The sequence below is a fragment of the Electrophorus electricus genome, chromosome 24 (assembly GCF_013358815.1).
Source record: "Electrophorus electricus isolate fEleEle1 chromosome 24, fEleEle1.pri, whole genome shotgun sequence".
Lineage (NCBI taxonomy): Eukaryota > Metazoa > Chordata > Actinopteri > Gymnotiformes > Gymnotidae > Electrophorus > Electrophorus electricus.
In genome coordinates, this window is record NC_049558.1 from 2,671,870 (window position 1) to 2,694,581 (window position 22,712).

Sequence of the window (22,712 nt, forward strand, 5' to 3'; positions counted from 1 at the left end):
AGGGATCATAAGCTTTGTTCAGCACCATGCAGGTGAGATCCTCTCGCGTTCTTCCCAATAACAGGGACAAGCACATTTGGCATAAATGTTTAGAGAAAGAGAGAGAGAATATCCCACACTCTCACCCAACCCTTCTGTGTCCTTTCACTGTATCTGGGTGCATGTATTTCCTGTTGTAACCTTCACCGGCCCATGTGGGAGGGATAATGAATATGTTTTTGAACCTCCAAGTTTACAGTCATTTTTATTATTCACTTCTATGGCAACTGCCTACTGTGCATCCCTTTTCCACCCCCTTTCCCAGGGGAGGACTTTTATCACACTGGAGTTTCTCCTGAGGTAAACTGAGCTTCCTGGATGTTCTTTCCTGAAGACAAACTAGAGCGAGATAAAAACCCTACAGCACTGAGAGAGAAATTTCCTTCATGTGGAGCTAATGCAGCATTTAGAAGTTCATGTGAGCTTTGCAAAAATAAAATTAGCAAAACAGTATAAAGAAAAATGCTAAACAAAAGGGATCACTATGTGTTCCTAACTTTAGTGTGTGTTTATATTGTTTATATTTATATCTGGGTGTGTAAGTATACTCCTATTCAAATAGCAAATGCCTGAGGTTTTGATAGACGATAGATGGTACAGAAATCCACAGTTATGTACTGCAACACACGAGTCCCAGGATCAGCAGTGGTTGGCAGATACAAATCCTGCTCCAAATGTTAAAGGCTGTAAGTGATAGTCTACCCGTCAACATTCTTAACTTCAGAATAGAAGCAAATGCATTTATATTTGGTGCCATGTTCCTGCATTTCTACAGTGCTAAATCATCCTGTGCTATTTTTTTCTCAGACAAAGCTTGGATTAATAACCCAGCAGGCTGCATCTGCAGGATTCCTGGGTCTGAGTGGCAAGCTAGGTAATGATGCAGGCAGCAGCGATCTATTGCACATAATTCTGACACTATGTGCCGTGTCTATTGTAACGAGCTAGGTCACAGAAACTAAATGAGATTATATTGTCTTAGACTAATGTCAAGTCAGATTTTTCTAAATGAATGTTCCCATGACAATAAGGCAAGGAGTCTAATAGCACATTATTTAAATCAGACATCTAAATAAGCCAGCTGACCTGCCAAGAAACGTGCAAGCTTTGTTCATGCTGTGGGAGACATGGTAGCAAAGCTTTCGCACAATCCGCATTGTGTCGGATTTTCGCTCACACATGTGAAATCCCTACAGTCTCCCACATCGGATCACCAGAGGAAGCCACAACACAGCCTGATAGCCAAAGCAGCAGACGGGGGGGAGGCGTGCGCTGGGACCATAGACGGGGCGCTCGCCTCATAAACCCCGACTGCGACGGATGTGTGCAAACTACGGTTTTGCTCCCAGTCTTTGCGTGGAGTCATGAGACGGCACCAGGAGCTTCCGCCTCCACTCCATATCACCGGAAGCGTGTTCATCATCAAAGGCAAACTGGGGCACTCCTCATGCTCGTCTTGTCCTTCCATTATGCTCCTGCTGAAAGAGCGCTCATTTGCCGAGCTTGGCTATAGAAAGCAGAGACAATTAGTGGCCTTCACAAAGACCTTCTCCATCATTACTAAACCAAACCCACTGACTGTTTTTCAACAGTGGTGCTTTTAATGTGTCATAAATGTGAGAAACCGGTGGGAAAAAAAGTGCCCTGGCAGATAATGAAGATTTCACAAATTAAATGTTGTGGAATTCTTCTACATGTTAATGGGGATTTTTGAGTCAGTGGCTGAGACCTTATTACAGTGGGCATGGCAGATATTAAATATGTTGGACTGTACTAATATGTTAAATGGTACCTGTTCACGTGTGCTCGCCTCCTATCCTAGAGTCCAGTATAGTTTGGTGATTTTTTTGCACAATACACCTTATTCAACTAGTTACTTAATTATCAGCTTTAGTAAGTAGGATAAGGCAGGGAAACCACCATGCTGATTTCCACCTTTATGCTTGCGGCATAACATCACTGCAAAAGGAGGGAAAATTGATCCTCTGTGTGTTAAACACTTTTATTTATAACTCCACACCTTGATAAATCATGTCCTCACTTGTAGCTCATCCTTTTCCCCCCATCAACTAGCAAGTCTAAATTCTCAGTTAAGCTTATCACCGCACGTTATTTCCTGCTTTACTCCTAATCCTGTAAGAAAAGACAGGTGTCAAAACACAGACACAAACAGACGAATGCCAGAATCGAACTTTGCTGAACCAAATGATCGTGCAACTGAATGAATGTGAGCAGCAGCGAGCCAGCCTAATGGCGTTCCAGTGCACAGATAAGCAGTGCCTGCCCACCCACATATCCATCACCAGGATCAGTCATAAGGTATATAGCTCAGGGCTATAGTGAGGAGGCGTGCAAGAGCCACGACAGGTCTGCTTAACTCATTGGAGGAAAAATATCCTACCTGCAAGTACAAAAATACAAACGTCTGCAGCGTTTGGTCAATGTCAGTATTGCTATTTGCTTACATTCACATATGTGTTTGCAAGCTTCCTCTAAACGTTACAGTACTTTACAGTGGAACTCTTTTACCAGTATTCTGGAGATTGTCATCTAGGTCAGAAAACACCAGATAATCGACTGGAACTACATCAGAGCTCTTTAAATTCCCAATAGAGAGCATCGATTTAAGCATCAGTGCATCATTCAGATTCTAGCACGGGAATAAAGGGCAGGAGTGCGGTTTGAACAGGGTATTTCAAACACATGAATCATTTAAAGAGGGTCTTTGAACTAAGTGGACTGCCTGTGGATGAAAGAGCCCATGACGATGCAAGGCCTACTGTTCACGCAAAGATTATCCTGTGTTGTGCTGAACAGATGGCTATATGCACCCATTTCCACATCACTATAATAAAGGAGACAATCGACTTATATACAGCAAACACTAACTGACTATAGAAACAGAGGTCAATGCTACATCTTAAAAAGTCAACAAAGCCTAGGCTAATGACTTTGAACTGGTCTAAGCTGTGCCAATACATCACAGAGTTTAGAGTATTGTATGTAAAGTGTGATCTCGTCTACACTATACTCATGTCTCAGATAGAATTAGTAATGTAAGTAGTAATAGGAGTGTTAACCTGATGGGATGCATTATATACTATATTAGTTTTCAAGGCACTTGTGAAACATTTGGGAGAGTGTGAAAGTTCCACATATGCGCTGCATTTACAGAAAATGTGCATGCGTCTCCTGCTAAAGTGAAAGACCCTTTTGGTTTTAATTTTTTCATGCTTTTACAGCCAAATATTATCTTGGACTGAAACAACAGACACCATGGTGACTTCTAATTTCAAAGTAAATGATAACAGCCATGGCATCAGGGGAAAGAGGGATGGAGGTTTTTATCAGTTATTTTGATGGGTCCCTCTGATTGTATCAGATCGATTAGCCATGATGTCCTTCAGTATAACTGTGCTGGAAAGCTTCGGCTGTGCTCGTTCTGTGTCACAACACGCCTGGACTGGTTGGGCGGCATCTGGCCATCCGGCCTGTCATCTTGCTGTAACGCAGAGTGCCGAGGGCGGTTATCGGCTGGCACGGAGAATCCTAACCAACTCCTACTGCTATTCTCCAATGAGGAGCTCTTGTCTCTCTCAGGCAGCAGCCAACGACGCTGTGCCGCTCCAGTGTGTCTACGCCGTCTGTGGATTGCTCTTCAAGCTAGAGAGAAACCTGGCACATGTCTGGGCATGTGTGTTCTTAGCACACAATTATCCATCTTTTAATAAGCAGATAAGATCAAATATTTATCTAAATCTTTAGGCAGTAAGCTTTGGGTGGTCTGCCAAAAGTGTTAATGCCTGAAAGTGCCTAGTCCATTTTGAGGATGATGAATGTTCTTTCAAATTTATCACCAGCTGTCTCTTTTTTCCCCCTCTCAGCCACTGTTTTCAGAATCTCTGCTGCGTCTGTGAAAGATGACTGTCAGGATGGTGAACAGATGTTGGTTATTATAAGAAAAAATATGATACCCCCTTATGGCGAATTAGACCACAGTGTGCAATTAGAATCAGCATCTATGCATGATGAATGGAGGTTGCCATATTCCTAGTCCTAAGGTAGCATTTATAAAAAGAGCATAATAGTGGAGTAGTTTAAGAAAATAGTACAATAAGCAATGTGTCATTCCTCTATTCATGAGGCCCGAGACGGATAGTATTGCTGTATTAAAAGCTTTATATATTTATTTCATATGGCATTATTTGTAGGAAAAACACACTAGCAAAAATGCAAAAATGCAAAAAAAAAATAATAAAATAAATAAATATATATATATATATAATCTGCCTCAGCTTTATTATCATATCAAATCATTCCTTTATTTCACTTGCCCACATTATTTATAGCACTCACATCATCAGTGTTAATGCAACCAGCCTCTTTGGGTGGACAAGATTTGAGTAGCACCATTCTTGCTCTATTATAGCATATTATGAGGAGCCAAAAGGAATGAGCAGGCTAGAATATGAGCTCAGTAGCTGGAATAAGATGTGACCTCATCCAGACCATGCCTGTGATAGCAGCAATCACATATCATGTAGTCCTAAACTTTCTACACACTCTGTGTGCAAATAAACCATATCTGCTGGGTGGAGTTTTCAGATTAAACTCTTCCTGGAACAACACTCCATACCACTGGTAGCCTTAAACTCATTTTTTATTGGTTCACGTTTTGGAAGCATTAAGTTAAAGAACATGGAAGTAGCAATTTTGAGAAAGACAAGGAAAAAAAACTTAAATGAGAACAAAAGACTAGAAATGCAATTTAATCTGATATGACTGCAGTAATAGATGGTTTTGGGCTACAGATTAAAGGATATCTTTAGCATTTTTGAACAAAACGTCTATCACATTCAGTCTCTGTATGACTCCTCTCTGAGCGGATTCTCCAATTTAACTTGTTGAAATGATCCAACCATCAAAGGAAGTGACTACATAGAGACTTGTGCTCTAGCTATGCTCCAAAAATCTACATTTTATCCTTCAACAACAACAAAAAAATGCATAGACAAATGACAATAAAACACAGCTGTACAGACACCCTTATCACTGGTGGTGCAGATTTTCAGACAGACGAGAAGGCTGTGTACACAAGTAGCTGTGACAACTCAGGACATTCAGTGTAACACTTATTGCCAACAGGATACCAATAAGTTACCATGACAACTTCCATTCTGAGAATATTTAAAAAGAGCTTCCACAGATATCAAAAAATATTCAGTGATGTTCATTGTGGCAAAGGCTTTACACGTCCTTCAAAAGATCTATTTGAAAGTACACCATCAGACCACAAGGCAGGCATGCATCATTTTTTCAAAAACACTGAAGTTACTGTTAAGTTAAGCAAGTTAACAAAATATATGAATGCACATTAAAAATTAAGCATGTTACCAAAAATGTTTGAGGCCAAATATAATGAAAACAGCAAAATTCAATCCATTTCAAACGTTCCAGTTTAAAGGGGGGAACAAATGTTTGGCCACGTCTGTTCTAGCACAGACATCTAATACAGGGGCTAGAATCAATGTTGAACTCTCCAGGACAGCGGGTTATGAAGCTTAAGGCTGAGATAGTATTGATCTAACTTTGCTTACTTATTTTCCCCATATATGGCAACCTGGGTAAAAATGTTCTTTTGCAGAAAGTGTTCATAAAGTGTTCTTGTTCACCTTCAGTTTTGATTTGTAGTGGAAAAATAAATAATGACCCAAGACATTTAGTAAATAGCTTTAAAAATTATTTTACAATAAAACAGGTGGCACAATTTGCTCATTAGTATTTTCCCCCGTATTGTCTTTACAATAAAAAAAGCTTTGAATTTTCACATTAATCCAAACATCCAAAAAAAGACATTACTGAATGAGTCAGGCAATTCTTGTGCACCTGTGTGAGAATGTGTGCATTGTGCACACATGTGCACACAAAACACACAAACCCTTGCACTCCCACATGCATGCACACACAATCATTCCATGTTTTTATATGTAGTGCAGTGGCTTTCTCAACACCTTGCACATTAATATGGTGACATGATGATGTGAGGATTACAATCTGGTTGAGAGTTAAACACACATAAAAAAAAAGGGGGGGGGGGGGTGAGAAACAACACAGTCACCTAATTAACATTCTCTACCTGCAGGACTCCATACACAACAGCAACAGGAAAATGCACACAAACAAAATCAAATAATTCCCAAAACAATAATGCAAAAGTCCATTATCTCAACTCATCCAGACTTTGTTCTTGGTTTGACCAGACAAATGAAGCTCTTGGTCCGTTTCGCCTCTCATCAGGACAGAAGCATACAACCGCTGCCTCAAGCGTCACGCCGAGGACGACAACAACAACAACAACAACAATAACAACAACGACGACAACGATTTTAAAAATAAAATAAAATAAAAGTCACTCTTTGCGACTCATTTTTATGACCTCATCCAAGAGCCAGGGCAGCCCTGGAGCTCAGCCGCTAATGTGTCACAGTTAGTGTAAGGAAGAGGAGGGCAATGAAGAAGAGGCGTGGGGGGTGTGGGGTGTGGGGGTGTTGAGGGCAGGCAGCGATCAATGAAGACCCGCTCCTTCCTCAGCCCAGCCGCACTCCTCCTCACTCCGACCGCCTCTGCAGTGATGGGAAGGGCTGCACCGAGGGGGCGGCGGTCCAGGGCGAGAGCTCACTGCCTCCTGTCCTCTGTCTCTGATCTGGAGAAGGCCATCACCACATCCTCCGCACCTGACAGAGAACACAGTTGGGAGGATTTAGTAAGTCCAGCAAAGACCACACAAGAAAGAAGTAAACAGAAACAGTGCACATTCGCATGCGTGCCACTCCACGTTGGATCCGGTTGGGTTGCCATACGTTATTCCCCCCCTTATTTTGCGTGCCGTTCCTTTACCACTGTTGTGCAGCTGTGGTTATAAATCCTTGCCATGTTGTTTTATTATTGTAAATCACACAACAAATGTCTTTAACTGGAAACAAATTCCTCGCATGTCTTCACATACTTGACTCCAGATGGTCTCTACTTGTTATTATCATGTTACCCAACTGGAAGATCCAAGCGTGAAAGGACCAAAGCTGCAGGGAGACGGCAGCTGTGATAAATCATGACGTGGGAGGTGCAAACCCAAATCCAGCCATATAGTCACCCCCATTTCAAGGGTATTACTGTCATAAGAGTACGTACCAGTACAGGTGGGGCAAGCTCAAGGCTAGAGAATGATTGCCTTACAGAGAATGAGGCCTTACAAATGATAGCAAAGTACATTATTAAAAGTGCACTTCATGTTGTAACTAAACTCCAGCTCTACATTTTGGCCCAATACCTCAATGGAATATGAAATCAGGTCAATAGGAGCAAATTAGGAATTAGAAGATATGTCTAAGCAGGATAAATGAACAAGACAACCGTAGCAGTTTTTTAAAAATGCAGGGAAAAAAAAAATCCCCTCTATGTATATTGTCTTTAATTCACCCAGACCATTTTTACAAGATATCTGAAGACCAAGGAAACTGTACATCCAGGTCTAAAGCAGGACAAAAGATCAAAAAGATAATTCAATAACACGTGGCTAGCAATCACATTTAAAGACGACCCCTGCTATCTGTGTGGAGGGGTGTGTCCGTCGGCAAGAATGTATGAAGGATTCACCTGCAGAACAATCGGCCACATGGTCTCTGCTGTAACAAAGATGTGAAATGTCATTTTCACCGCCTTGTTGGGAAGTCTGACAGCTACAAGATGAAAGGCATCACTTGTGATTCTGTTCAGGTATCAGGTGAAACTTGGGGTGGGGGGGGGGTGATTATCAATTTAAATCCTTCATTACCAATTCTGTCTCAGCTCAGGAAACGAACTTGGTGTGGAAGGTAAACAGGATTTGGAGATCCAGCTGTTTAACAACAATTTCATCAAAACAGTAAATAAAAATCAGCCCAAAACACTCAGAAGCCCTTGAGCCGCAATATAGCATTCAAGGCCTGGGGGATAAGGAGGGTGTCTGTTATGGAGGAAGAACTCATGTCTCCAGTGGAAGTCACCAAGAACCCAACCTTGTCCTTGACTGTGGCTTGATAAGGCTGCTGCAGCCTCAGCCGAGGCAGGTGGAGCTAATCCCGTGACCCAAAGCTTGGCACGATCCCATAGGGCAGGCGCCACTGCAGACGGAGTTACAACCACCAGGCTTTTGACCAACCTGTGATAAATGTCCAAGACAAAACCGAAGCACAGCTCCTCCTTGCCCAGGGCAAACCACTGCTGTGGACTCGCTTTCTGCAGGTGTCTGAGTGAGGTGATTGAACTGAACGGTATGAAGCTTCTAAAATGCCAAAGTCTGTGTCCTGAGCGATATTTGTTGCAACTAGGCAAACCCAGACAGAGCGAAGCAGAGGTCATTGATGGTAAACGCTTTGATCCGAGGATGCCTCTAGTCTGCCGGCAGACGCATTTTAAGTAGTCCGAAAACAAAGCCCGTTTTTATTTATTTTACCTTTACCATAAAAAGTTTTCATAATTTCCTACAACACCTCCTGTACTTGACGGATTTAATTATGTGCAAAGATAAAAGTAGGCCACAGACCATATTAAACCCACAAGCACCCACCAGACGGCATCAGCATGTGTGTGCATACGTGTGTGTTTTTTTTAAAGAGGTGTGGCCTTTTCTTCAAAGGCTACACCACTAACAGTGAGCCTCTGGCATTGCAAGTTTAGCTTGGTTGTCTCAGTGGCCCATAGCCAGGGCTATCATTAAGATGTCTCTGTGCTGGGTTCTGGCTGACCCAAGCTTTATAAGCATGGAGTCGGGGGGAGGGGAGGCCCTTTCATGTTTCCTTATTCCCCTTTCATGTCCATGATGCTTCCAGATCACACAGAGCTCCTGCATGAGGGAAGTGAGGACTCAGCTCATTGGCTAGAAGAGCTCATCGAGGTTTCAGCTTATTGGCAGGAAGAGCTCACTGAGGACTCAGCTCATTGGCTAGAAGAGCTCATCGAGGTTTCAGCTTATTGGCAGGAAGAGCTCACTGAGGACTCAGCTCATTGGCTAGAAGCCTTTGCTTAAGTCTCTTTATCAGTTGCACGTCAACACGAAAAAGGGAAGAGGTCTAACTTCAAAGCCGCCCTGTGTAGTGTAAAGGTGGGCAGTGCATTCTGGTTATGTACTAAAATTAGGTCTGGCCCAAATACAGTTTAACAACAAGCACTGAATGCTTGCTGGCGTTTCTAAATACCAACTCCCAAAAATATGGTTTCAAAAAGTAGCATTAAAATTCTCCTATAACCTGCTCTCTATTGGAATTAAAAGTATATCCATTAATCTGTGCCAGACATGTGCCTTTTGCTGGGCTCTCAGAGCATAACTTTAATTAAGCTTGCTTGGGGTATTGCGTTATTTATATCCCCCTTTTAAAATCTTCAGTATATTAACAATTAAAGCTTTAGGCTACTGATTTCAACAACAACAACAACAAACACATTAGGCAAACAGCTCAATGATGCAGTGAGCTGCTTTAGAGTGCTACGTGCAAAACCCCATGTGATGGCGTGCCCTGAACGCACGCTCTCCCACTTGGGTAGAAACTACACACCATGCTGTCATGCAAATGCTCTAATGCTGACTGCAGAGGGGGAGGAAACGCACCCTGTTAGAGCTAGCAGGGAGCTACATGCTCAGGAAGAGGACAGATGCTAAGGATTTCAAGGACACTGTGTCCTCTGTGCCTAGGAGGAACAGGACCACAGGATCAACACACACACACACACACACACACACACCTTTTAATACAACGATTCCCACAAATCAAAGATGGTGTTTACTCCAAAACATTCTCTCATCTGACATCTGTATGCTGGAGAACTTCATTTGCAAAATCAACAACGTAATGACATTACTATAAGATGTGTATTAAAACAATGATTTGAGCCAAGAACAGGAATAGGCACATTATTGGGAAAGACGTATCTATGGAGCTGCGCATGAGAAGGGGCATATTCTCAGAGAAGCATGCTGCTTTTGTCATTTTGCATTATGGTGATAAAATAGGTCATGATGACTGAGACTGAAAGCACCCAGCACCTACACAAACACACTCAGGGACAAACCCAAGATGAGATTTAGCTGTGCTCTGCTGTGGTCTAAATAAATTCAGACATTAGTCATTAGAAACATAAACAAGCATTCTAGTAAAAGGCAAAAATTAAAATGAAAAAAAATAATATTGATGATAATGTTGATATTGTAAATGTGAATATGTTTTACAGGCTTAGGAAATTAAAAACAAGCCTGCCTGTCATGAGAGGCTGGAACTGTACGAGAGCAGAGGAGCTCCGAGGAATGGAGCGCGGTCCCCCTGCCCAGGTGAGCGGCCCAGCCTGCTGCTCCCACATCCGTCCTGGGAGAGGCGGCGTCCCGCGGGCACCAGCCAACACGCCAGACGTCAGGGCCCTCCCGGTGCTGTCGCCTAGCAACAGCGCGGAATCCGATTGCATCACCACCCTGCAGGCCACTAACGCCTATGAACAAACAGCTGCTACCTGCTCCATTTATCTGTACTTCTTCTGTGTCTGGCCATTCTCCCTCAGTCGTACATATCTTCACATGGTAAATTAGATTAGATTAACAGAATAATTAGATTCCGAAGTACAGCATATCCAAAATAAATTATTTATATTATATTAAAAAAAAAAAAAAAACACGATGAAATAGTTCGGTGTAATCCTCAGTATTTCCATTAGCCTTTACCTCACATTCACTTCAGCCTACAAACCTAAATTCAAATTTCCCCATGATGGTTCTGGGCACTCGAGTGTAAAAGGTGCAGTACAGCGATCATGACTCAACAGAAGCAGCACGCCAGAAGGGCTGCAGAGCTTAGCAAACGAAGCACAGGCAGAATTAAGACGCCATTTCAGAAGGCAAGGAAGACTGGGGAGGAGTAATAAATCAAGGTCAAGGTGATGAGCACGCTCTCTCTCTCACACTTAAACATGCTCAAAGCTGAATGAACAGGGGCTCAAAACCAAAAGGCCAAGGGCTTCCTCTGTAAACTAGCAGAACACCCACCCCCAAACATCCACGCATGCGGCTACTAAACAAGCAAGTTAACAGAGTGGGTTACCTGTCAGATCAAAGAAAGGACAACATTACAGTCAGAGCGACTGAGTATTCTAGCCATCACGTGTGCACCATTATCAACCCTGGTGGCTAAACTTCATGTGCAGCTATGACTCAGGCTAATCTCTCCAATCTCAACAACTGACTAAAATAACATTTAAATGAAACTGTATAAAGCAGAAATTCTCCAGAATACAATGAAATAACTGAATAAGTGACACCTGAATCACAGGTAAGGTATAGTTATTTTAATTGCAGTAAATTAACCATCTACTATTGAGTATTCCTATTTTTCTAAGGATGTTTTTTGAGGCGCATGACCCACTGGCTTAGCTGAACAGTCCCAAAGACCTTCCTTTGTGTCCCAGCAGTACTGTAAAGGGAGGGCAATTCAGAAATATGCTGCCTGCAAAGATTAAAGGCCAACACAGACGACAGAGGAGTGCCAACTCTGCTGTGTTAGGCATCTGGCGCAGGGTTTGGAGCGTACACGATTATAGACTACTGTACGTGTCTGGCTTCTGAGAAACGCATTCAGATGGCACTGCTGTGGGATGATATATTGATTGCCACAATCGTAGCACAAAAGGGGCCAACTATAAAAAGAGCGTCAGCATTGATTTTGCATTGATTTTTCATATGCATGATGCAAATGGACGCTGCAGGTGTTGGTGTGCAGTGTTTTGGGTAGGGGGAGGCAGCACTCAAAGCCACAAAATTCTTGCATTTTAGGCCTTTCACATCGTCCGTTCATAAATTAACACCCCAGCTCACCCCCCGCACCACCTAACAGTTCCGCTCCTGCCTTCCAGTCAAAAGGAAGCCACGCCTTCCCATCGCCATGGAAACCCAACTTTCTGCTCTTCTTACCCTAAACCCCCAGAAAAAAAAAAGACCTGAAGTTTCTTACACTGGCTTGCAGACATGCTTCCAAATTGATTTTGTGCTCTTAGCCCATGTGCAATGGCACCGCCCAACCGCAGTGACCCCACCCAATCATAGTGCCCTACCCAGTATCTGTTGACGTGATGTCTCTAGAGGTCATGCGTTAACAGAGGGGAAAACCATGTCTCTAATGGGGGAAAATACTCCAGTTTAAAGTTAAGTTTAAAAGGGTGAATGGGAAATTGTGGGACACAAAGTCCTGAAACAACTTTAACATAAAATATTATCAGCAGGCCATTTCAATACCCTTCTCCCCAAAGAACAGGATTCCACATGGTCCCTGTTGTGTTTCAAAATCAGTGCAGAAAAAATTATCCCATAGAATGGCCAGCCAGCACTTATTTTTGACTTTACCTGAACGAATCACCAGATAGGCTAAGATGGTCAGTGTTTTCATCTAGATAGCTAACATTAGCTACAATTTTGATCAAAATGCCCAGGTCTATAGCCTCCTATGAGGCTGCATATTATTAGCATGACTATTATAGATATCCTCCTTGTTCTGTATCGATCTGAGTCAAATACATATCAGGTCAATCAGTGTTAGCCACAGTTGATGATAGCTAACTAAACATTAAATCTTTATTAAAAGTGACTATTGGGTGAGAATAAGCCATTTTAGTCTGAAAACATTAAGATCAAGTACTGACAAAATGTCTGCTGCACACATAGGTGTAGATACAATCAGGAACTCATCAGGTCCCTGTGGCTAAGGAACCCTTCTGTCTGTTTATAGCTTTAAGCCAACTGTTGTGTCCTGGAATCATGTAATACCTTAAACCAAAGGTTTTAATCTTTAACCCACTGACTGTAAGCAGTCAATCTGAGCAGGTTTCAGAATGCCTGTTTCAATAAAACCTGTTTTAAAAGGAGTCTGTCAGTTTAACCAGAAAACCTTTGAATAATTTCACACTAGTCAGTTTCATACAATGAAATCTCTTTAGCAACTGTTTAACTGTTTGTGCAGATGAAAGAACAACAGCTCTAAACAGCTCTAAACAGAGCATCTGTAGCAACTCCAGTGGCCTGAACTGCAAACCCTGCATGTGTACACGCACGCACGCACACACACACACGCACGCACGCACACATCACTGAAAAGGAAAAATCTGTTCTGCAATACATGTTTATACCCATCTTTCCCTCAGTGATGATTTGTTTATGCAGCTCTTTCAAAAAATAAATAAATAAATTTTAAAAAACAAAAAAAAACAAAAAACAAAAAAACACAACGTTGACATCCTTGCTCCTTACTAGGCGAGTATGCATATTTCAAGCCTAATGTGTTGTGCTAGCTGTTATACCATAGGTCCCGCATTCCAGATGCCTTCATTTATAGCCAAAATAGAATTAAAGCTTTTCACTTAACAGTACCCCCCGCCCCCCAAGGTTTGAAAACTGATGGGGGAGTGTATAGAGCGCAGGTTCCACACACAGGCGGAGTGTCATGGAGACAAATTGCCCAGCCTAGGGCTTCACTATGGATAGCAAAGACCAACCGGCCTGCAATGGTCAGCAAATGGAAACAGCAGGAACTAGACAAATTCATGCTGAACTCAACTGACTCGTGAGCCTGGAGCCCAGCTGATAAGCTTGGTAGAAGTCATGAGCACCACGCCTTGCAGTGGGCTTCTGCATCAGACTGTTTACTTGGCTGAGGGTCAACCAACTCTGCGAAGCACAATCCTATTGCTTTGGCGCCCTCTGGTGGTGAACAGGAATACTGACCATGGAGCAGAAAAAAGGTAAGCAATGTTGTTTTCAATCTAATTCTGTTCAGTCTGCCATAACCATTTTCATTACATTTATTAAACTGGTAGCTAATGACTGCACAACATGGTGTTTTCTGTTCAGCTGCTATTCCTTACAAGAAAAATCAACAGAAATATGATTTGGGGAGGTAAAAAGAAAGCTATTGGTTGCGCCTCACAGTTGCAGACCTGGTAGCAAGCTAATGGGATAAAGTCAGACCAAACCCCTTTGGCTCTGCACCGAGCACCCAGTCTTTTAGGAAAGAGCCCCCAGCACCCGTGCAGAGTCAGCAGGCATGTGGCCCGGCCTGCTCTGCAGGAAGGACGGCGTGACTGCAGCCTTACCCTGGTCGATGTTGTGCTGCGGGAGCTGGCTCATCTGACTGTGCACCACACCTGCATAGTTCCGTAGGAACGCTTCCTCACTTGGTGTCAGCTGCGAGGGCACGGGGGGGGGAGAGAAAAAATATTACAAGGCCAAATACACAACAGGGCATGTAAAGCGCAGAGGATTTTTTTTTGGTAAATGAGCAAAAACAAGACAATACGACACCGACAGTGCCTAGGAATGTGCCTGAATTTGCAGGAACTATGGCACCATCTATCTATGAACTGATGGTAATATCAGATTAGATAAAGGCTGCTAGCTCCTGGAGGGCTTGACTCATTTTTGCTGCTCTGACATACAAACTACAGCTGGCGATTCATCTGTGAGCGAGGCTGGGGGGGTGGGGGAGAGACGTATGTGGTGTTGGGAGCGCCCCCCTGTGGCGGAGTGTGTAAGGATGGCTGGGATGATATTTGCAATACTTACATTTGATCCCATCTTCTTTAACATGAGCAGCACTCGCACCTTCTGCTGAACATACATCTCCTCAGGAGACTTCCCAGGGGCCTCCTCGCGATTCATCCCCCCTGCTCCTGACGCACTGCAGCACACACACACACACACACACACACACACACACACACACACACACACACACACACACACACACACACACACACACACACACACACACACACACACACACACACACACACACCAGATGAATGTTTGCATAAACACACAGATGTACACGCTTGCGCACACAAATTGAATACGATATATTTAAACACACAAAAAACCCAAACATTATTCCTACCTAAACATTCTTCCGATCGTGATGTGAACATAATTCCAATCCATAAACCACATGTACTAAACATATAAAATAAATTTACTAAGAAACGTAAAAGTTAATCTTATATCATCATCATCATCTGCTATTATCAATCATCTGCCTGGTGAAACAAACCCACAACTGCTTTGCCTTCCAAGCAACTAACTGGGACCCTTCTGGCTGTCCATGCCTACACCAAACTAAACAAACCCCCATCCTCCACCTAAAATAAATGCAGAACACACTAGAGCCTTTGACAAAGACGGATGCTGCAGTAGAAAGTTTCTAATCATCAGGAACCTTTGATCAGTGCATCTCCCCAGAACACACACACCACGATGGAAGCTACGTTGCACTTGAAGTCACAGAGCAGGCTGGCAGAGCAATACAAATGGATCTCATCCATATTTAATGCTAGGTTCCTTTGAGCACCGCACCCCACCCCACTAATGACCCATTTCTACAGCCGTGCTCCCTGCACAGCCCTTTAAAAAGACAGACGCCGAGAGAGAAGCAGAAGAGGACGGGAATGAGCGGAAAAAGGGAGGGGCCAAGGCAGCGCGAGCGGCAGCCGACACCCGCGCCGACGCTCGCTTACAATACGCAGCAGGCGCACAAAAACGTGCTCGCAGGCTGGAGCGGAGGAGCGCGGTTTCTAGTCCCTAAAACGATGGCACGGCGATGACAATCGGCCTCCCGAGACCACGGACTCCGTCTGTGCTACGGCACAGCCGTACGAAGACGGCAGAGTTAGAAAGGACGCAAAAGAGACGGGAAGAAACTGCGCAGCGCTCAGTCTGCTTCCTTCTGGTTTTTGGAGCGAATCCCTCTGCAGATATCCAACGCTGAATGCCCCTCACCCACTTATCTGCTCAAGGCCCCTCTAAGGCAGGCTGACAGCTCTTCTGATGTGGGGTCATGTTTAATTAAAAAGCTGGCACACCCCCACCCAGCTCCATGACACATGGCACAAAGGTGCAGAGATTCATTCTGTCTGGCACGGAAAGACAGTGCTGCACAGCTACTAATCACACAGTTTAAGGTCGAAATTTCAGGTCTTTTTTGATCACTCGGACTTGATGACTAGCCGCCCATCAAAACGACATGTACTAGAGACACAAATATGGGATTAAATTTTTTTTTAAATGTCTTCAATATGTCCAAGTTGTGGGCTCCTCCTGTAGCTTCACTAGGGGAAGTCACCAAAATGCACAATGACAAAGAGTTTGCCGCATAAATGTATATATGCACGCACACACACACACAAACACACACCCACACCCATCTTTGGCATTTTATAGGCAGGAGAAGGGGATGATGATAAATGCTGGAGGAAAGGAGGAGACAGAGAAAGGAAGATGAAAGGCAGAGAGGGAGCAGTGCATCAGCTCTGCAGCGCTGTGACACAGGGCACACCTTCAGGGGGGAAGGCAGCTCTTCAGAGACCCAACCACCACCAACCCCTGTCCCCTCCTCATTTGATCATGTCTGGGCTGAGCACAGGAGCAGCGGGACACGGCTCAGACGGCACACGCAGTCTCAGAGGCTGAGACACTCTGTGCTGAAAAACACGGCGAGAGGCACATTGTCGCTTCGCACCCAGAAACGTCTACGTGCTGTTCCCTAGTCCTGCGGTGCAGTATTCTTCTGGGAAAAAAAGGTTAAAAAAAAGAAAAAAAGAAAAAAAGTTCTCCCTGCCAACCCGAAAAATTGACAGGAAAGTAAATTAAGGTTGTAAAGCGTCTCAGGGCATGCAGCAGCAGGTGCATGATTCAACATAAAAGGCTAATTACTACTTCACTTTTGAGCAGGAGAAAACAAGCAAATACTTCAGTTCCAGAAACCCTAATACAGGTTTTCCCCGATACCATGACATGGCCTTTGCCCGCCTGTACATTCTGACACTACAAAAATGGTAGGTCTGCACCCCATGGAAGGTCTTGCAAAACATCTTGGCAAAACCACACCCATGCTGTCTCTTGCCAAATGTAGAGATCTAGTTCGGCCCTGGCACTCCCTCGAGCACCTGTAAGAAACGAGTGCTTTTTCTCATTCGTTAAGTCTCGGTTTACCCCACTTAATCGGAGGCTCGATTGTCTAAAGGTACTGCAGCTGCAGAGCAGACGCAGGGAAGCCCTCCCTCACTGCGCCGTGGCAACGATTCAGGGGATCGAGCCAGTGCAATGAGATAGGGCCATGCATGTGTCGGGGTCGTGGAGGTCACCCTCCATCGGTCGAATCCTTTTACAGTCCAGTGGTGCCCGCATGCCGCCCAGCACACGGCAGCTGACCAAACCGGTCCTAAAGGCACAAGGACACAAGACATCTTCAGTGTAATCTAATCAAGGGCAGGGAACATTTTACTAAAGCAAAACCACGGAAGAGCGCAGTCCAAAGAATTCATTCTGAGGGCTTGAAATGACTAAAACAGGAAGGGACTCATGTTTACTTTCAGTGGAAAACAGCTTAACCACAAGCATTTAGCAATTTATTTGCATCTGTGTGATTAGAACATAAAGCACTAAAACATTATAATGGTCATCATCAGACGTTCTGCTCCGGTCATCGAGGTTCTTTCCTTGGCTCCTGATTCATTTATTTCTGGAAGACTTTTCGCCAAATACTTAAGCACCAGTTTCCGACGAGGGACTGCAGGTAACCTCGATATTCCCGCTGCTGGTGCCACAGGCCGAGCTCAGACGCTCAGTGCGTTCACATTCACTACATGCATGGCAGGGAATGAGAAGAAATACAGCATAACCTGAAAAGCCAATAATTTCCTCAGCATAAATCTGCCAGCAGTTATACCACCCTCGCCAACGTTCCCGGCCCTCCTGGAACAGCTGGGGACAAGGAGGATGGGCAGAAGGGCACTGCCACACAGGAGGAACAGTGCCTTCTCCAGATTTTAGCTAGCTCAGCGGTTTGGACGGGGAATTGAAATTGCATACTAAAACAAACAGTCATTTGCATGTTCTTGTCAATTATCTATAAATGACGTGTTCTGGAAAAGGTGCTTTCAACTTTGCATTCCTTTTCAAATAGGGAACATTCGTGTGCCTTCACTGGCTTGCCGAGTTTGTCTAAATGAATGACGGTGTCAGAAAGCAGATCTTACTGACCAAGTCATTTCAAAAGCACTTAAACCAAGCAAGCGCTTAATCTGGAAAGAATGCACCCTGTCTTTCCTCTGTCAGTGTGTGTTAGATAACACATACAGAGATGGCACATACCGAGAACAACAGATTCTTGGTGGCACACACCATGAACTAGCGTAAGCTACCCAATATACTAATGCATTTTCTGTATCATTTGCAGTTGTGCAGTTAAGAAATAGAAAATTACATAAAAATGCTTCCTTCTTTTTTTTTTTATGTGAAAATTTCAGCCATAAGAAATAAGTGAATACAGGCCAATTTGTTCAAATCATTAGAAAATCTGCCCTGGTTTGACAGACCTTTTTACTTTTCCCACAGTCAGGCACAGAAGTGGTGCTGGTGTCAGTTTGTGAAGTTTGTGTTTGGAAAGCGCATTAGGAATAAGGTACCACTGGACATTGCCACTTCATTTTTTTTAGGAACTGTCGCTATATTTGGCAAGACTGGCAATGATGTGGGCGGCACCAGTGTGATTAATAAGTAGGTCATGACTTGTTGTTTGTTGGCAGTACGTGAGGCGTGAGCCTCCAGTGGGGTTTACTAAATGCCAGTAATCTCAAACTTGCCTCCAGCTGTCCAGCAATTCCTTTCGCGATTCCCACTTACTGGGCTAGTGTTCATTTTATAAAGAAAACTTTGTTTTAATTAAACGGTCACCTGTGACACTGGCTCACTCACAAAATTAATATTAATCTATAAAATTCTTTAGATAAGGCTGTGGAGAGGTGTTTCCTAAAGTTAAACAGGATTTACTGTATTCAAGCACAAAGATATTAGTTGCTCTCAGGACGTCTTGACAGATCACACAAGCTAGACAAACTTCCATGAGCCCTGAGCGATGGCAAAACACCTAGGTTACACTGAAGCTGGAATTAAAAATCACGAGGGTAATTGCTATACACGACTGTTCGGCTCACACTGGAGCGCTTGTCATGAATTACAATACAAAAACGACTGCAGTGGGTTTGTCCCTTTGGATTACACTGTTGAGGCTGCCAGCTACTACACTGCATAATAAGACCATGTATGCTGACCAGGACTCTGAGGATAGGAATTTCCACATAATTTTTTTTTTTAATGTGCTTTTCCACTTATCCCAGCAGCTGAAGCTACCTGCCCTGACTAAACATAGACACAAAGATTTTGGTGCTGTAACGCAAAACAGTGAAAAGATCAAATGATAAAACAATTGGATAACACCAATAAAATTAAGCAATACAGGGCCAACTATACCATGCAAAAGTATAAATCAAACTGGATGATTAAATGAATAATCGATTAAATAAATAAGTAGTAGTCCTCATTTCTAACCATCACCTTTCTTGTGAGCATTTTGTAGTAAACAAGATTATAGCATCACCTCCTTTCCATAACCATGAAGCGCTCTCCTCAAGATACCTGCAGCAAGCTGCTATCCACTTGGCTACTGTGAACTGTGCAGTCTAGTCTTAGACTAGAAGGAAACTGTGTCATTGCCTGTTTCACATTAGACATTTGTTAGTACCCATCATATACACATACACACAAAATTCACTGTTTAGTTTCCAGAACTATAGTCACAAGATCAGAATGAACTTCTTCATGCAGCAGTACCCCTAGAGCCAGTAGAAGTGGCCGAGCCATGCCTGACTGATACAAACTGAGGTTGGAATAGGCTGAGTTCTGCAGGGGAGGCCTCAACCCCTCCCGCACACAAACCATGCTGGAGCTTGGAGGGGAGGGGAGGGGAGGGGTGGGGAGGGGAGGGGAGGGGATGTCTGAACCGTGCATAAGCTGGCTGCTCACAGACAGCGCGGTATTAACGTCCCTCTTGGGGCATGGAGGTTGAGCCCTGCGTGAGCAACACCTGCCCCCAGTCTCAGAGCGGGGAGTTGACACGGATTCAAGAGCCAGACGCCCGCCTCTGGGGACTGTCCTGACTGAAGGTGTTACAGCTTAATTTCCAAGCACACAGGTGGCTTGTACTGCAGAGTCAGCTCCAAAATGATCATCACACCTCCTACGTACCCTAAACGGGCACGCTGCCTGCCACTATCAAATTCATAACCGAATGTGGACTAGCTGCACTGCAGGCTGACAGTTCGAGAGAAGTGAAGCGTGGCGTATTCACAATGAGTTAAGGGTGTGGAAAGACAAAAATAGACCATCATCACCACTCAGGGACACAGTGAGGAGGGAGTGAAAGTCTCACTGTGCTGTCAGATTCCTGATTTATATGGACAAATCTCATGACCAATGATCACTCCTGTGATATTGTACTTATACACTTTTTAAAAACAGTTTCATTGTGTGGCAGCCTACCAGAGTATTTTTCCTCCTCCAACATTTTTTTTTTCTACAATGTTCAGCAACGTTCTGTTAATGCTTTGTAAGGAGGGATAAAATTGACTAATCAGTGAAAAACCGAGTAAAACTTGTTTAAAACGTAGACTGACAGCTGGATATTCACAGTTCGTTATCAGAAAACAGCTGAGCACTAACAATACAACTCCGGCCGCTGAAGAGCCCCTCGCTTCAGGCAGCCTCCGAGCAGCCGGCCGCCACTATTCAACCGCCAAACCCGTCGTTTTGAAATAAAATGGACGGACTGTGACAACCATTACACCTTCATTCGGGAGAAGTCGGAGCTCAAACGACATTTTTAAATGCACGAAGGAAAGAAAGTGGACAATTTATCGAACAGCCCAGCATACCGGATCGCTAACAAAGCCCTGAATGAAGTTCCCACAATGCCGTCCAGGTACTAGCTAGCTTATCTTAGCTAGCACGGGCTAATGTAACCTACCGCTGAAATATAGTCCTGCGCTGGCCACTAATAAGTTCAACAAACACCGTATTGCCACTCACCTCTCCTGGTCCAGGATTTTTTTAAATTTTTCGTTCGTGTTTATTTTTTATTTTTTAATTTATTGTTTCTAAGGAAGCGTCCTGTTCCGGGGTCACATCCCGACAGTCTGCGTGTAGCCGGAGAGGGAGCGGAGTGGGCGGCTCAAGCCGAAGCACCCACTGCTGAAGCGGCTTCCTGCCGAGGCGTACATGCCACTCGCCGCAAGGGGGCGACATCTCACCGGGCAATGAGCCCTCCGTTACATCACAGATCAGAGCAGGGAAAACGATACCACCTGATGTATCTTTATGATAAAAGTCAAAGTTCAGTTATAGGCTATAGACAAATTAAAGAGAATTATGAAATAATATTATCTTAAAAATATTAAAACAAATTCAATTAGATGTATTAATATATTTAAAACTGTGGTGTTAAAAGCACATGCAGTTACACTTCTATTATATTCCCAAATTAAAATGGTTGGTGTTTCTAGCATGCATTTCCCGCAGACGTTCTAAATAGGCTACAGATTATGACCTCACCGAAGTAACAAGCCATTATGTAAGTGTAGTGGAACCAGGAATAGGGTGTCTGTTTATAGGAGGTGCACAGGTAAACGTCCTGTCTCCAAAACTGTGACTATCAGTGGAAACAGACTCAAAAATGGTACTTACATGCTTTGGCAGAGTACGCACAAACCGTTTATGGCTGTGATCTGGCCACCTGGAATGTCCTAACCGCTATGAAATGGTGAACAGTGACTTTCATTCCACGTGCTGCAATAAGGCACTGGTTTTGAAAAAAAGATTTTGGCCGGTTCTTTATAAGTCCAAACTGGGAGTGAAGAAGGAATGAAGACGTTAAAACGTGAGGGAAAATTAGTATTTCAAGCATCACTGATGCAAACAGGAACTTGAAGTATAAAGACCCATATTTTACTCCAGAATGTACCCAAATAAATTGATATAAAGTGTGCACAGTGGTGTGAAAAATATCACATAGTGAAAATGTTTTTACATTTTTATTTATTTATTTTTACTAAAAAATAGTTTACTTTCTCTATGACAAGTTTCTGAATTGAATCAAAGCTTAAGCTCTGCCTGGTTTGCATGGACTTATGTCAACACCTTTATCCATTGTTAAAACCAATCATCTGCAAGAATGAACAACACCGCTCCTAGAACTTTACAAATATTGCATGATGGAATAACAAAAGAAATGTACCTTTGGCTTATTTGATTGTATGGAAATATGTATACTGTGAGTAATGTAACCCCAGTCTCCTATGCTACTCTTATTACATTTTTGTTTGTTTGTTGATTTTTATTTATTTATTTTTGAAACCCATGTGGTGGGTGGGGTGGGGTGGGATTGAAGTGCCTGAGAGTTTTCATTTTGTCTAAATATTAAATAAAAGAATAAAACAATTGAAAAAAAAAATGTACATTTACTGAAACCAATTAACCTATGCTTGGCATGGGAAAAAAATAGAATTAACCTAATAAATTAAACATTTCTCAATTTAGCACAGTGAGTCTTATCACTTAAATTACACTTTCACACCAGTGTAATTGCAGTGGTGAATCACCATTAGGGAAGGGAACATATAAGAATCTAGGAAAGAAATCCTGGAAAGCCAAGCTAAAACAGACGGCGAGTGGAATTCTGAACATACCCTGCTGTACAATATGGCAGATCTTATCACTGCCTCAT

The 22,712-nt window shown here is 43.3% G+C and overlaps 1 protein-coding gene across 1 annotated transcript; it reads right to left on the reverse strand.

The window, feature by feature from the left end:
• Positions 1–4,681: 4,681 nt before the first annotated feature.
• ctnnbip1 (catenin, beta interacting protein 1) lies at positions 4,682–21,161 on the reverse strand. Its single transcript, XM_027016337.2, has 4 exons — positions 21,020–21,161; positions 14,666–14,780; positions 14,197–14,287; positions 4,682–6,773 (listed from the first exon to the last, which is right to left on the reverse strand). The coding sequence occupies exons 2-4, from the start codon at positions 14,759–14,761 to the stop codon at positions 6,715–6,717; spliced, it is 246 nt and encodes an 81-aa protein (XP_026872138.1). The 5' UTR covers positions 14,762–14,780; positions 21,020–21,161; the 3' UTR covers positions 4,682–6,714.
• Between the last annotated feature and the right edge of the window lie 1,551 nt (positions 21,162–22,712).

Coding starts and splice junctions, on each gene's coding strand:
- ctnnbip1 (XM_027016337.2), bottom strand. CDS start 14,761: ATGAATCGCGAGGAGGCCCCTGGGAAGTCTCCTGAGGAGATGTATGTT. Junction 14,288..14,665: donor TAAAGAAGATGGGATCAAAT/GTAAGTATTGCA, acceptor GTGCCCTCGCAG/CTGACACCAAGTGAGGAAGC. Junction 6,774..14,196: donor GCAGCACAACATCGACCAGG/GTAAGGCTGCAG, acceptor GTTCTCTGTCAG/GTGCGGAGGATGTGGTGATG.